Source organism: Aquarana catesbeiana, linkage group LG05 (genome assembly GCF_042186555.1).
Source record: "Aquarana catesbeiana isolate 2022-GZ linkage group LG05, ASM4218655v1, whole genome shotgun sequence".
Classification (NCBI taxonomy): Eukaryota; Metazoa; Chordata; class Amphibia; order Anura; family Ranidae; genus Aquarana; species Aquarana catesbeiana.
In genome coordinates this window covers 651710094-651727426 of record NC_133328.1, presented here as the reverse complement: position 1 = coordinate 651727426, position 17333 = coordinate 651710094, and the positions used below count along the sequence as shown (strand labels likewise).

Sequence of the window (17333 nt, the reverse complement as noted above, 5' to 3'; positions counted from 1 at the left end):
TGTGCATACCAAATAGAAAAAATGTATGGCAAAAAGAAAATAAATATATACCCTTCCAACAAATTAATAAAAAAACAAGTGGTCAAAATAAATGAAATAAGTTTTAAAAAGGTCATAAGTCCATATAAAGTCCTTCTACTTCAGGTGATTGGTGCTCAGATAATGGTGCGTATTCTAACTGGCAGGTGAATAGGTGAGGTCACTTGTGCTCCACCCTTTTAAACTGCAGTCACCAGATTGCTAGACCCCTGCAGGGGCTAGTGGGCACCGTAATTAGATATTCCAGGTCCCTTGTATGCTTTTATGTGTGCTTTAATGTCTCCTCCACCTCCTCATTGTGAAGGTCATTGGTATGCTCACAGGGGGGGATAGATGGACAAAGCCAAGCCTCATAGTGTAAGTCTTATTTATAAGCCAAAAACACACTTACATTAGTGAGGAATTCAAATGCATGTAATTCTCAATGTGTCTGGGATGCCCTGCGTCCCACGGACCGAAGAACTGGAAGTAACGCAATGACACTCCAAGCCCTGCCCTGTGCGTTTCGTCAGAGTGCCGTCATCAGGAGCGGTTTCCGGTTCTTCGGTTTGCACACAGCTGTTTAAGCAAGCATTAATTGGCAGCCCCACCTTTACCCCGATTTCACCAGTCACTTTTATCACATTCTACCTATTGGTAGAAGACCTTAGGAGAGGCAGCAGCCAGATTATGGATCCATAGTGCGGAGTTTCCATTTAATTGGAAATTGTCATTATTTGTATGATAGGAGAGCAATCATGGTATACTGTAATAATATATAGTTTAGTGCATTAATACAAACCATAGCGTATAGTACATTAGTATATAGTAAAGGTCATTTATATAGGGGAAAAGTAAACAGTAAAGACAGTAAACTGCAACAATATATATAGGAATAGAGAGTATGACAATGTATATGGTTCTGCACCTCATCCATCTATCTCAGAATGTCTCTGCCACCGTTGTCTCTGATTGGTTCTCTTTGCAGACCTTCGCCCAGGAGTTGATGGAGATGACGTCTCCCAATGTGTCCTCTCTGCAGCCAGAACAGCAAAAGTGAGTGTCTCTCCTCCATATCCCCTCTAGGGGTCACTCTCCTCCCTACTACATATAATGCTGTCTTGTCTCTACGCTGGACCTAAATATCGCCTTCTTATACTGGTGCCCAGTCTGTCCATATGGTGAATAACCTCCGAGGCAATGCCATTGTCAGATAACTTTCTTTCCTTACCTTCTAACACCGTCATCTCTTCTCCCTCTCCTCTCACCCCTCATCGCCTCTGATCCTCCTTCTTCTTCTCACCTCCTCTTCTCCTCTTTTCTCCCTCTCCTCTCCCCCCTCATCGCCTCTCTTCTCCTTCTCCCTCTCTTCTCACTCTCTTCTCCCTCTCCCTCTCTTCTCCCTCTCCCTCTCTTCTGCCTCATCACCTCTCCTCTTCCTCTCCTTTTTTTTTTTCTCCCTCTCTTCTCTCTCCTTTCTCTCCCCCCCCCCCCCCCCCCCCCTTTCTCCTCTTCCCACCCTCTCTCCCCTCTTTCCCTCATATCTCTTTCTTTCTCACTTTCCTCTCTCCCTCTCTCCCTCTCTCCTCCTCTCCACCCTAATCACCTCTCCTCTTCCTCTCTCCTTCACCCCCACCCTCTCTCCTCTTTCTCCTCTTCCCACCTTTTTCCCCTCTTTCCCTCATATCTCTTTCTTTCTCACTTTTCTCTTTTCTCTCTCCCCCACGATCAGAGATTTCACTCCCGGATTGTTGGTACTCTCCTTGCGGATCATTAAAAATTCTCATTCAGGAAACGGGAAGTGCAGGAAGGAAAGGCTTCAGATTAATTTTAGCGTCTGGTTGTGTAAAGTCTTCTCACATTTGTCACGTTGGTTCAAAAAACACAAAGACGTCACCGTGTTTGTTCAATGCCATCAGGGGAGGGGGGAGGTACATGTTTAATATAAAGCTCTGAAGGAAAATGTCAATGTCATTGATGACAACCAGTCAGATGCCTCCAGTTTATTGGGGTGAAGTGGAAACCCCAGTGCAACAAAAGTAATCTTTTTGGTGAGGTTCTACTGACATTTATGGACCCCACCCCCCAAATCTGCTTGGGTCTTTGTGTTCTCCCTTAACATCTATGAAGCCTCCACTAAGAGGTTGGGTGACACCATAATGCTAGGACTGTAATGCCGGTGTCCCCCATCCCTGGTGGATTCTTCATAGTCATACATGAAGAATGGCCTGTGGTGAGGGCAATCTGGACCCCCCTGGTAATGATAATCTCTATTATGACAGCAATGTAGACCCCCCATGGATGAATGTGTCTATAATCTGTGTTTTTCAGGAGCTACAAGACTCGATTTAACAGCGTCTCCCAGAACGACCTCCTGGTCACCACCTGGAAGAATAAAAGGAAGGAATCGAGTAACACGGACAGCGCTGGGCCCCTGGGAACACTCAGGTACCACGACATTCTTCAAACATGCCAAACTGATATGTCACTCCACTCCTAAATGACAAAGTTCTGTTTGGGTGGAGTTGTAAAATGGCTTTTTCCTTAAGTTTTGAGATTTCCCTCTCCCCAATCACAGATAGGCAAGCGGGAGACAGCCTTACTAAGGGTGGAGAGGGCGAGAGACAAACCTACTAAGGGGGGGAGGACAGGAGACCAGCCCACTAAGATTGGAGAGGGCGGAAGACAAGCCTACTAAGGGTGGATAGGATGGGAGATAGGCCTACTAAGGTTGGAGAGGGCAGGAGACAAGCCTACTAGGGTTGGAGAGGGCGGGAGACAAGCCTACTAGGGTTGGAGAGGGCGGGAGACAAGCCAACTAAGATTGGAGAGGGCGGGAGACAAGCCTACTAGGGTTGGAGAGGGCGGGAGACAAGCCAAATAAGATTGGAGAGGGCGGGAGACAAGCCTACTAGGGTTGGAGAGGGCGGGAGACAAGCCTACTAGGGTTGGAGAGGGCGGGAGACAAGCCAACTAAGATTGGAGAGGGCGGGAGACAAGCCTACTAAGATTGGAGAGGGCGGGAGACAAGCCAACTAAGTTTGGAGAGGGCGGGAGACAAGCCAACTAAGGTTGGAGAGGGCGGGAGACAAGCCAACTAAGATTGGAAAGGGCGGGAGACAAGCCAACTAAGGTTGGAGAGGGCGGGAGACAAGCCAACTAAGGTTGGAGAGGGCGGGAGACAAGCCAACTAAGATTGGAAAGGGCGGGAGACAAGCCAACTAAGATTGGAGAGGGCGGGAGACAAGCCAACTAAGGTTGGAGAGGGCGGGAGACAAGCTAACTAAGATTGGAAAGGGCGGGAGACAAGCCAACTAAGATTGGAGAGGGCGGGAGACAAGCCAACTAAGGTTGGAGAGGGCGGGAGACAAGCCAACTAAGATTGGAGAGGGCGGGAGACAAGCCAACTAAGGTTGGAGAGGGCGGGAGACAAGCCAACTAAGGTTGGAGAGGGCGGGAGACAAGCCATCTAAGGTTGGAGAGGGCGGGAGACAAGCCAACTAAGGTTGGAGAGGGCGGGAGACAAGCCAAATAAGGTTGGAGAGGGCGGGAGACAAGCCATCTAAGGTTGGAGAGGGCGGGAGACAAGCCAACTAAGGTTGGAGAGGGCGGGAGACAAGCCAACTAAGGTTGGAGAGGGCGGGAGACAAGCCAACTAAGGTTGGAGAGGGCGGGAGACAAGCCATCTAAGGTTGGAGAGGGCGGGAGACAAGCCAACTAAGGTTGGAGAGGGCGGGAGACAAGCCATCTAAGGTTGGAGAGGGCGGGAGACCAGCCTACTAAGGTTGGAGAGGGCGGGAGACCGAGCCTACTAAGGGTGGAGGAAAGAATTACCAGGATTTCACTCAGATATTTATACTCTCATCCTCCGGTGATTTCAAACGAGGAGGATGTGAATCCGGCTCCATATATACAGTAATTTATAATCTGGTGTATTGGCAGATCTCCAGCCTTGTACAATATATTGCAGATTTCCTGTGTAGTCCATTTTAAAGCTGAACTCCAGGCAGATATAAGACCTGAATGAATGGCGCACACCTGAATGTGACCTAGTGTCAGCCTCTTGCAGTCTATGTACAGCAGAGCTCAGACTAGAAGAGGGAGAAGCAGCATAAGGATCCATTCAATTTATGTGCTGGCGAGGTATGCTGACCAGAGGAGAGAGCAGAGTGACCAGTGATTGGTCTGCTGCTACTCCTTTCACTATCCAATAACAGGCTGGGGGAGGGACAAGACCTGTAAGTGTTACTGAGCCGTAGAAGAAAAAAAAAATGGGTCTCCTGCCCTGCCAGACAGGACTGTGCTCAGTGGTAGAGCTGTATAAAGCACAGCACTGGATGGACAGAACTGAAATTCATTTTGAGAAGCAGCTGGTTTTTACTGCCACCTACAGGATGATAAATGGAAAATCCCTAGACCAACCCCCATTTGACCCCTTCTCCATCCAGTATGCATCAATTTTTCCTTGGTGACTTCAGTCAAGGTTTCTTCCTACACCACTGCTTGGAGGCTGTACCTGGACCCCACTGGGCTGGACATGGGAGGCTAGACCAGAATGGGCACTGGGCTCTGCATTGGGGCACTATTCAGACCTGGGTGGAGCGCCCTTCAGGTCCAGAGCCATGGCACAGCCTCAGGTGTGATCCTGTCTCTGAAAACACTTGAGTAAGACCAGCGAGGCTGAAGAACCGGGACCTGCGTTGCCATTTTCACCATTGGGCACCTTTTCAAATTTCCTAACACAGCTTTTTTTTTTTTTTTTGCCATGGGAAGGGTTACGGTTGAGACATGGACTGCTGAAGTCACCCACTCAGTGGAGTGCTGCACATGCATTTTGCCATCATCATTTAGCTTAGATGAAGCCCCATCCCGATTTTGCTCTGACACCTGAAGCACCCCATGGATCTCCAGTTTTCAGTCTCATTCCACTGCCTGTCTACAGTGACCTAGTCCTCTCCAACCACCTGAAACCCTCATCGGCTGCCCAGGTCTGTGAGTACTTGTGGCCTTGCCTCACATCAGGCCTAGTTTGCTTACCGCTAAATGGAGCGACTTGTCTTCTCAAAGACAAACTGAAAACCTCAGTCCATACTCCTCTAGAGGTTCCGGGGGCATTTTTACACAAGGAACTTGATGGGTCTGCCAGGAATCTGGAATCTGGGCCCCCTATTGTTACATGGTTGCCTTCCTCAGTTCTGCTGGGTGGAGTCGAGACTTCCCTCAAGTCCCCAGGGACCGCTAATACCCACTGTGGACTTTCTATAGGTTTGTGCCCAAATGCTGAACACTCTTCAGGCTATAAACGTGCTCCAGCACCATCCCCAACAGAGTCTCTCTGACTCTCCTGGGCCCCTAAATTAGACCAGGCCTGCAGCCCCTGTTACCGTTCCTGATTCTGATTCAGAATCCCAACACTCTATTTCAGAAGGTGCAGAACTAAAAAAAAATGATAGTTTTGGCTGGTGATACACTCCAAGGTGTACAAGGGAGAGATTGGTGTTGGGGGGGGGGGTTATTTCTGGCTTTGGAGAGATTTCTGTCACATTGTTCTGTGTTGCCTGATAATAGAGATACATGGCTGAGAAGCACAGTGCGATCCTTGATAATAGAGATACATGGCTGAGAAGCACAGTGCGATCCTCTGATGATAGAGATACATGGCTGAGAAGCACAGTGCGATCCTCTGATAATAGAGATACATGCTGAGAAGCACAGTGCGATCCTCTGATAATAGAGATACATGGCTGAGAAGCACAGTGGAATCCTCTGATAATAGAGATACATGGCTGAGAAGCACAGTGGAATCCTCTGATAATAGAGATACATGGCTGAGAAGCACAGTGCGATCCTCTGATGATAGAGATACATGGCTGAGAAGCACAGTGCGGTTCAAGTAAGTGACCAATGGTGGTCGTATTGGAGTACACTGACCCCTCTCTATGTTCCAGGTTCTCTGTCTTCGGCTTGGGATCCCGGGCGTACCCCCACTTCTGTGCGTTTGGTCATGCGGTGGACACCCGGCTGGAGGAGTTGGGAGGAGAGCGGATCCTGGAGATGGGGGAAGGGGACGAGCTGTGCGGACAGGAGGATTCCTTCCGGGTGTGGGCCAAGGCAGTCTTCAAGGTGAGCCAATCACATCCCAGCTGAAGGACTACGCATGTATGTGCCCCGAACCATCGTCTGCTAATGTGCGCGTATAGCTACAACAACCCCAACATTGGTGTCAGTGAGAGCAATAATAACCCCCAACATTGGTGTCAGTGGAAGGAATAATAACCCCCAACATTGGTGTCAGTGGAAGGAATAATAACCCCCAACATTGGTGTCAGTGGAAGGAATAATAACCCCAACATTGGTGTCAGTGGAAGGAATAATAACCCCCAACATTGGTGTCAGTGGAAGGAATAATAACCCCCAACATTGGTGTCAGTGAGATCAATAATAACCCCCAACATTGGTGTCAGTGAGATCAATAATAACCCCCAACATTGGTGTCAGTGGAAGGAATAATAACCCCCAACATTGGTGTCAGTGGAAGGAATAATAACCCCCAACATTGGTGTCAGTGGAAGAATAATAACCCCCAACATTGGTGTCAGTGGAAGGAATAATAACCCCCAACATTGTGTCAGTGGAAGGAATAATAACCCCCAACATTGGTGTCAGTGAGATCAATAATAACCCCCAACATTGGTGTCAGTGAGATCAATAATAACCCCCCAACATTGGTGTCAGTGGAAGGAATAATAACCCCCAACATTGGTGTCAGTGAGATCAATAATAACCCCCAACATTGGTGTCAGTGAGATCAATAATAACCCCCAACATTGTGTCAGTGGAAGGAATAATAACCCCCAACATTGGTGTCAGTGGAAGGAATAATAACCCCCAACATTGGTGTCAGTGAGATCAATAATAACCTCCAATATTGGTGTCAGTGGAAGGAATAAAACCCCCCAACATTGGTGACGGTGAGTGTAATAACCCCCAATATGGAGTGACATCTTTTCTGTCCCCCCAGGTGGCGTGTGACACATTTTGTGTTGGTGACGACATCGATCTGAATGCTCAGGATTTCTTTAAGGCCAAAGGCAGCTGGCAGCGTTCAATGTACAGGATGTCCATGCAGGCCTCCTCCCCCGACCTCATCACAGGTATGACCCCACCTCCTCCTCCCCCGACCTCATCACAGGTATGACCCCACCTCCTCCCCCCCGACCTCATCACAGGTATGACCCCACCTCCTCCCCCCCCGACCATATCACAGGTATGACCCCACCTCCCCCCCCCCCCGACCTCATCACAGGTATGACCCCACCTCCTCCTCCCCCGACCTCATCACAGGTATGACCCCACCTCCTCCCCCCCCTGACCTCATCACAGGTATGACCCCACCTCCTCCTCCCCCGACCTCATCACAGGTATGACCCCACCTCCTCCCCCCTGACCTCATCACAGGTATGACCCCACCTCCGCCCCCCTGACCTCATCACAGGTATGACCCCACCTCCTCCTCCCCCGACCTCATCACAGGTATGACCCCACCTCCACCCCCCGACCTCATCACAGGTATGACCCCACCTCCTCCCCCCCCCAACCTCATCACAGGTATGACCCAACCTCCGCCCCCCCGACCTCATCACAGGTATGACCCCACCTCCTCCCCCCCCGACCTCATCACAGGTATGACCCCACCTCCTCCCCCCCCGACCTCATCACAGGTATGACCCCACCTCCGCCCCCGACCTCATCACAGGTATGACCCCACCTCCCCCCCCCCCCAACCTCATCACAGGTATGACCCCACCTCCGCCCCCCGACCTCATCACAGGTATGACCCCACCTCCGCCCCCCCAACCTCATCACAGGTATGACCCCACCTCCTCCTCCCCCGACCTCATCACAGTATGACCCCATCTCCTCCCCCCCGACCTCATCACAGGTATGACCCCACCTCCGCCCCCCCCAACCTCATCACAGGTATGACCCCACCTCCTCCTCCCCCGACCTCATCACAGGTATGACCCCACCTCCTCCTCCCCCGACCTCATCACAGGTATGACCCCACCTCTGTCCCCCCCGACCTCATCACAGGTATGACCCCACCTCCGCCCCCCGACCTCATCACAAGTATGACCCCACCTCCGCCCCAACCACATCACAGGTATGACCCCACCTCTGTCCCCCAACCTCATCACAAGTATGACCCCACTTCCGCTCCCCCGACCTCATCACAGGTATGACCCCACCTCCGCCCCCCGACCTTATCACAGGTATGACCCCACCCTCCGCCCCCCCAACCTCATCACAGGTATGACCCACCTCCTCCCCCCCCCGACCTCATCACAGGTATGACCCCACCTCCTCCCCCCCGACCTCATCACAGGTATGACCCCATCTCCTCCCCCCCGACCTCATCACAGGTATGACCCCACCTCCGCCCCCCCCAACCTCATCACAGGTATGACCCACCTCCTCCTCCCCCGACCTCATCACAGGTATGACCCCACCTCCTCCTCCCCCGACCTCATCACAGGTATGACCCCACCTCTGTCCCCCCCCGACCTCATCACAGGTATGACCCCACCTCCGCCCCAACCACATCACAGGTATGACCCCACCTCTGTCCCCCCAACCTCATCACAAGTATGACCCCACTTCCGCTCCCCCAACCTCATCACAAGTATGACCTCGCCTCCACCCCCAACCTTATCACAGGTATGACCCCACCTCCTCCCCCCCAACCTCATCACAGGTATGACCCCACCTTCTCCCCCCCCGACCTCATCACAGGTATGACCCCACCTCCTCCCCCCCCGACCTCATCACAGGTATGACCCCACCTCCTCCCCCCCCGACCTCATCACAGTATGACCCCACCTCCGCCCCCCTGACCTCATCACAGGTATGACCCCACCTCCGCGCCCCCCGACCTCATCACAGGTATGACCCCACCTCCTCCCCCGACCTCATCACAGGTATGACCCCACACCTCCGCCCCCCTGACCTCATCACAGGTATGACCCCACCTCTGCCCCCCCGACCTCTCATCACAGGTATGACCCCACCTCCGCCCCCCTGACCTCATCACAGGTATGACCCCACCGTCTGCCCCCCCAACCTCATCACAAGTATGACCCCACCTCTGCCCCCCCGACCATATCACAGGTATGACCCCACCTCCGCCCCCGACCTCATCACAGGTATGACCCCACCTCCTCCCCCCCGACCTCATCACAGGTATGACCTCACCTCCTCCCCCCGACCTCATCACAGTATGACCCACCTCCGCCCCCCTGACCTCATCACAGGTATGACCCCACCTCTGCCCCCCGACCTCATCACAGGTATGACCCCACCTCCATCCCCGACCTCAACACAGGTCTGACCCCACCTCTGCCCTCTGACCTCATCACAGGTATGACCCCACCTCTGCCCCCCGACCTCATCACAGGTATGACCCCACCTCTGCCCCCCGACCTCATCACAGGTATGACCCCCACCTCTGCCCTCCCCCCCGACCTCATCACAAGTATGACCCCACCTCCTCCCCCCCGACTCTCATCACAGGTATGACCCCACTTCCGCTCCCCCAACCTCATCACAAGTATGACTTCGCCTCCACCCCCAACCTTATTTCAGGTATGACCCCCACCTCCTCCCCCCAACCTCATCACAGGTATGACCCCACCTCCGCCCCAACCACATCACAGGTATGACCCCTCCTCCACCCCCCGACCTCATCCCAGTATGACCTCACCTCCATGACCTTATCACAAATATGACCCCACCTTCACCCCCCCAACCACATCATAGGTATGACCTCGCCTTCATGACCTCACCTCCGTCCCCGACCTCAACACAGGTCTGACCCCACCTCTGCCCCCCGACCTCATCACAGGTATGACCCCACCTCTGCCCCCTGACCTCATCACAGGTATGACCCCACCTCTGCCCCCTGACCTCATCACAGGTCTGACCCCACCTCTGCCCCCCGACCTCATCACAGGTATGACCCCCCACCTCTGCCCCCCCCCGACCTCATCACAAGTATGACCCCACCTCCTCCCCCCCGACCTCATCACAGTATGACCCCACTTCTGCTCCCCCAACCTCATCACAAGTATGACCTCGCCTCCACCCCCAACCTTATCACAGGTATGACCCCACCTCCGCCCCAACCACATCACAGGTATGACCCCTCCTTCGCTCCAACCTTATCACAGGTATGGCCCCACCTCCGCCCCAACCACATCACAGGTATGACCCCACCTCCGCCCCGACCTCATCACAGGTATGACCCCACCTCCGCCCCAACCTCATCACAGTATGACCCCACCTCCTCCCTGACCTCATCACAGGTATGACCTCACCACACGCGCCACCCCGACCTCATCCCAGGTATGACCTCACCTCCATGACCTTATCACAAATATGACCCCACCTTCACCACCCCCCAACCACATCATAGGTATGACCTCGCCTTCATGACCTCACCTCCGTCCCCGACCTCAACACAGGTCTGACCCCACCTCTGCCCCCCGACCTCATCACAGGTATGACCCCACCTCTGCCCCCTGACCTCATCACAGGTATGACCCCACCTCTGCCCCCAGACCTCATCACAGGTATGACCCCACCTCTGCCCCCGACCTCATCACAGGTATGACCCCCACCTCTGCCCCCCCCCGACCTCCATCACAAGTATGACCCCACCTCCTCCCCCCCGACCTCATCACAGGTATGACCCCACTTCTGCTCCCCCAACTTCATCACAAGTATGACCTCGCCTCCACCCCCAAACCTTATCACAGGTATGACCCCACCTCCGCCCCAACCACATCACAGGTATGACCCCTCCTTCGCTCCAACCTTATCACAGGTATGGCCCCACTCCGCCCCAACCACATCACAGGTATGACCCCACCTCCGCCCCGACCTCATCACAGGTATGACCCTCACCACACGCGCCCCCCGACCTCATCCCAGGTATGACCTCACCTCCATGACCTTATCACAAATATGACCCCACCTTCACCCCCCCCAACCACATCATAGGTATGACCTCGCCTTCATGACCTCACCTCCGTCCCGACCTCAACACAGGTCTGACCCCACCTCTGCCCCCCGACCTCATCACAGGTATGACCCCACCTCTGCCCCCTGACCTCATCACAGGTATGACCCCACCTCTGCCCCCTGACCTCATCACAGGTATGACCCCACCTCTGCCCCCTGACCTCATCACAGGTATGACCCCACCTCTGCCCCTGACCTCATCACAGGTCTGACCCCACCTCTGCCCCCGACCTCATCACAGGTATGACCCCCACTCTCTGCCCCCCCCCCGACCTCATCACAAGTATGACCCCACCTCCTCCCCCCGACCTCATCACAGGTATGACCCCACTTCTGCTCCCCCCAACCTCATCACAAGTATGACCTCGCCTCCACCCCAACCTTATCACAGGTATGACCCCACCTCCGCCCCAACCACATCACAGGTATGACCCCTCCTTCTCTCCAACCTTACTCACAGGTATGGCACCACCTCCGCCCCAACCACATCACAGGTATGACCCCACCTCCGCCCCGACCTCATCACAGGTATGACCCCACCTCCGCCCCAACCTCATCACAGGTATGACCCACCTCCTCCCTGACCTCATCACAGGTATGACCTCACCACACGCGCCCCCCCGACCTCATCCAGGTATGACCTCACCTCCATGACCTTATCACAAATATGACCCCACCTTCACCCCCCCCCCCAACCACATCATAGGTATGACCTCGCCTTCATGACCTGCACCTCCGTCCCCGACCTCAACACAGGTCTGACCCCACCTCTGCCCCCGACCTCATCACAGGTATGACCCCACCTCTGCCCCCTGACCTCATCACAGGTATGACCCCACCTCTGCCCTGACCTCATCACAGGTATGACCCCACCTGCCCCCCGACCTCATCACAGGTATGACCCCCAACTCTGCCCCCCCGACCTCATCACAAGTATGAGCCCACCTCCTCCCCCCGACCTCATCACAGGTATGACCCCACTTCCGCTCCCCAACCTCATCACAAGTATGACCTCGCCTCCCACCCCCAACCTTATCACAGGTATGAACCCCCACCTCCTCCCCCCCAACCTCATCACAGGTATGACCCCACCTCCGCCCAACCCACATCACACGGTATGACCTCGCCTCCACCCCCAACCTTATCAACAGGTAGGACCCCCACCTCCTCCCCCCAACCTCATCACAGGTATGACCCCACCTCCGCCCCAACCCATCACAGGTATGACCCCTCCTTCGCTCCAACCTTATCACAGGTATGGCCCCACCTCCGCCCCAACCACATCACAGGTATGACCCCACCTCCGCCCCAACCTCATCACAGGTATGACCCCTCCTTCACTCCAACCTCATCACAGGTATAACCCCACCTCCGCCCCAACCACATCACAGGTATGACCCTTCCTTTGCTCCAACCTTATCACAGGTATGACCCCACTCCGCCCCAACCTCATCACAGGTATAACCCACCTCCGCCCCAACCTTATCACAGGTATGACCCCACCTCCGCCCCAACCTCATCACAGGTATAACACCACCTCCGCCCCAACCACATCCCAGGTATGACCCCACCTCCGCCCCAACCTCATCACAGGTATGACCCCTCCTCCACCCCCCGACCTCATCCCAGGTATGACCTCACCTCCATGACCTTATCACAAATATGACCCCACCTTCACCCCCCCAACCTCATCACAGGTATGACCTCGCCTCCATGACCTCACCTCCGTCCCCGACCTCAACACAGGTCTGACCTCACCTCTGCCCCTGACCTCATCACAAGTATGACCTCGCCTCCGCCCCCGACCTCATCCCAGGTATGACCCCACCTCCGCCCCCCCGACCTCATCATGGGTATGACCCCACCTCCGCCCCCTGACCTCATCATGGGTATGACCCCACCTTCGCCCCCCGACCTCATCATGGGTATGACCCCACCTCCGCCCCCACCACAGGTATGACCCCCACCTCCGCCACCCACCTCAATCCTGGAAAGACCTCCTCAACCCTGGAAAGACCTCATCTCCGCCCCCAACCTCATCACAGGTATGACCCCTCCTCTGCCCCTGACCTCATCCCAGGTATGACCTAACCTCTGACCCCCGACCTCATCACAGATATGACCCCACCTCTGCTGTCGACCTCATCCCTGGAATGACCCCCTCCTCCGCCCCCAACCTCCTCACAGGTATGATCTCAACTCCATCCCCCCAACCTCAACACAGGTCTGACCTCACCTCCATGACCTCACCTCTGTCCCCCCCACCTGATCACAGGTCTGTCCTCACCTCTGCCCAATGACCTCATCACAGGTATGACCTCACCTCCGCCCCCAACCTCATCACAGGTGTGACCCCCCCCCCTCCTCCCCCTCCCCCGACCTTATCCCAGGTGTGACCCCACCTCCGCCACCGACCTCATCCCTGGAAAGACCTCATCTCTGCTGCCCACCTAATCACAGGTATGACACCTCCTCCACCCCGACCTCAACCCAGGTGTGACAAAACCTCTGACTTCATCACAGGTATGACCTCGCTTCCCCCCCCGACCTCATCACAGGTATGATCGCTCCTCCCCCCTCAATGACCTCATCACGGGTATCCTCACCAGAGCCCCCCCCCTGACCTCATCATGGGTATGACCTCACAGACCCCTCCGACCACATAACAGGTATGACCTCACCTCAGACCCTCCCCCCGACCTCATCACAGGTATGACCTCACCTCGGACCCCCCCGACCTCCTCACAGGTATGACCTCACCACACGCGCCCCCCGATCTCATCACAGGTATGACCTCACCACACGCGCCCCCCGACCTCATCACAAGTATGACTTCACTTCTGTGGGAAGAACAGGGGAGGGTTTAGGAATCTGGTGTGGGTGGAGCTACTAGGTGCATTCTGTGGAAATTTCACAGATGGAGGATGTTGGGGAGACAGAAAAGGTCAACAGCTCTGCGGATATGTCAGGAGAGAAGCCCCCCCCCCCCCCCCCCCCCAGGTCCAGTCTTCCAACTGGACCCCCCCCCACCCTCCATGTCTAGTCAACCCATGTCTGCTACTCCCAAATTCTGGATTCCCACCCCATGTCCAGTCCTCCCAAGGTTGAGCATCGGCATCTTCAGCCCTCAGTCTGGATCAGTCAAACCCCCCCACCCACCATTTTCATCTATCCCATATTATGGATCCGTCAACCCCCCCCCCCCCAACCTTTTTCATCTGTCCCATATTCTGGATCCGTCACCCCCCCCCCCCCACCATTTTCATCTATCCCATATTCTGGATCCCCTGTTTCGGGTCAGTAGATCCCTTTCCCCCTTGTCTGGTCATCCTGGGACTGCATTGTGGGGGCCCCGTTGTATTGATGGGTATTTGTCTCTCTCAGGACTCTCTCAGGTGCACAGGAGGAAAGTCTATGAGGCCGTATTCCTATCCAGGGAGAACCTGCAGAGTGACCAGTCCAGGTGAGAATGGAGGATCGCAGAGCCCAGTGACTGAAACATGTTTGTGCTGCTCATATCTTTTCTGGGAAAGTGAGAGCTGAAATCTGATTGGTCATTAGGCATAGGACAGACACTTTATTTCCAGAGAAGAGGTGGGGGGCCATGTGACCTCCTGGACCCCTGAAACTGACAGATGATCCCCCAACAACCATCTGTGATTGGCTCAGTGATCTCTGTACAGCGCTGCAGTATATGTCAGAGCTATATAAATGTATAATAATAATAGTGTGTGACTGTGGGGGGAGGGGACATTAGAGTGTAAGCTCCTCTGTATAGAGACTGATGTGACTGTGGGGGGAGGGGACATTAGAGTGTAAGCTCCTCTGTATAGAGACTGATGTGACTGTGGGGGAGGGGACATTAGAGTGTAAGCTCCTCTGTACAGAGACTGATGTGACTGTGGGGGGAGGGGACATTAGAGTGTAAGCTCCTCTGTATAGAGACTGATGTGACTGTGGGGGGAGGGGACATTAGAGTGTAAGCTCCTCTGTATAGAGACTGATGTGACTGTGGGGGGAGGGGACATTAGAGTGTAAGCTCCTCTGTATAGAGACTGATGTGACTGTGGGGGGAGGGGACATTAGAGTGTAAGCTCCTCTGTATAGAGACTGATGTGACTGTGGGGGAGGGGACATTAGAGTGTAAGCTCCTCTGTATAGAGACTGATGTGACTGTGGGGGGAGGGGACATTAGAGTGTAAGCTCCTCTGTATAGAGACTGATGTGACTGTGGAGGAGGGACATTAGAGTGTAAGCTCCTCTGTATAGAGACTGATGTGACTGTGGGGGGAGGGGACATTAGAGTGTAAGCTCCTCTGTACAGAGACTGATGTGACTGTGGGGGAGGGGACATTAGAGTGTAAGCTCCTCTGTATAGAGACTGATGTGACTGTGGGGGGAGGGGGACATTAGAGTGTAAGCTCCTCTGTATAGAGACTGATGTGTGGGGGGAGGGGACATTAGAGTGTAAGCTCCTCTGTATAGAGACTGATGTGACTGTGGGGGAGGGGACATTAGAGTGTAAGCTCCTCTGTACAGAGACTGATGTGACTGTGGGGGGAGGGGACATTAGAGTGTAAGCTCCTCTGTATAGAGACTGATGTGACTGTGGGGGGAGGGGACATTAGAGTGTAAGCTCCTCTGTATAGAGACTGATGTGACTGTGGGGGAGGGGACATTAGAGTGTAAGCTCCTCTGTACAGAGACTGATGTGACTGTGGGGGGGAGGGGACATTAGAGTGTAAGCTCCTCTGTATAGAGACTGATGTGACTGTGGGGGGAGGGGACATTAGAGTGTAAGCTCCTCTGTATAGAGACTGATGTGACTGTGGGGGGAGGGGACATTAGAGTGTAAGCTCCTCTGTATAGAGACTGATGTGACTGTGGGGGAGGGGACATTAGAGTGTAAGCTCCTCTGTATAGAGACTGATGTGACTGTGGGGGAGGGGACATTAGAGTGTAAGCTCCTCTGTATAGAGACTGATGTGATTGTGGGGGGGGGATATTAGAGTGTAAGCTCCTCTGGTACAGAGACTGATGCATAGCTCCCAACTGTCCCTGATTTCAGGGGACTGTCTCTGATTTGGAGCAATGTCCCTCTGTCCCTCATTCCTCCTCATTTGTCCCTGATTTTGGTCTGATCTGTATAGATGTAAATAAAATGCACTTTTATCTTTCAAAAAGGGTTTCCTAGAGCTAAACCTTTCATCCAATTTCTAAATTGCTGCATTTGTACATTTTTAAAGTCAGTATAAAGGAATATTAGTGGTAAAAAAAAGCTCTTGTGGATTTAATTAACCTTTTTTTGGTTAATTCTCCTTTAAAGGGGTGTGGCAGGGGGCGTGTCCTATGCCTACATACGTTTGCTAGTAGGTGTCCCTCATTCCCTTGGGAGGTATGCTGATGTGATTGGCTCAGTGATCTCTGTACAGCACTGCGGTATATGTCAGAGCTATATAAATGTATAATAATAATAATAGTGTGTGACTGTGGCAGGGACAGGTGGAGTCCCACTTTAATAACATTTTCCTTTGGGGGGGTTTCGCTTGATGTACCAGGATTGGCTCCAGTAGACGTGACTATTGATAGGATATTGGGGTGGAATGGCTTTGATTACTTAATGTTGGTTACTACGATCTGACTTTGGACAGTGGTGCTCTATTGGTACTGTCATTTCTGTTTTCAGCCACTAGGTGGGGTCTTTTGTGAGTGTTTATGGAACATGTATGCTTGAATGTGTTCAAATAAAACCTTTCTTATGATTAAAAGAAAAAAAAAAATTCTTTCCTCCATTCTCATTGGTTCTTCTGGTGTCTCAGCCGCTCCACCATCCTGGTGAAGTTGAACACAGCGGGGCAGAAGGAGCTCTGTTATTCACCTGGTGACCATCTCGGGGTGTTCCCATGTAACCGGGAAGAGCTGGTTCTGACACTGCTGGAGAGGGTGGAGGACCCTCCGCTGGCTAATGACACCGTCCTGGTGGAGACGATGGAGAAAGACCCCAACAACCGTGAGTAGGAGATGCCGCCACCAGACGCCTTGTGATACTTTCCTGTGGGGTAGGTGGAGGGGTAGCAGAGGTTGGGTCTTCTGAAGGGGGCCCATAGAGTTTACAAGGCCATATCTATCTCCATCTCCATCACTGGAGCAAATTTTAAGACACATCATGTCACATGTAGAGCTCTCCTTGGGGTATAATTACTGGAGAGGAAGCCTTGGAGGAGAGCAAGCTTACA

The 17333-nt window shown here is 53.6% G+C and overlaps 1 protein-coding gene across 1 annotated transcript in view; it reads left to right on the top strand.

The window, feature by feature from the left end:
• Positions 1 to 17333, top strand: part of NOS3 (nitric oxide synthase 3) — a 67921-nt gene that overhangs the window by 40962 nt on the left and 9626 nt on the right. Inside the window, 6 exon segments of the mRNA XM_073632574.1 lie at positions 1007 to 1074; positions 2350 to 2466; positions 5967 to 6141; positions 7040 to 7172; positions 14482 to 14560; positions 16917 to 17107. Of these exon segments, the coding sequence (XP_073488675.1) occupies positions 1007 to 1074; positions 2350 to 2466; positions 5967 to 6141; positions 7040 to 7172; positions 14482 to 14560; positions 16917 to 17107 (763 nt within the window).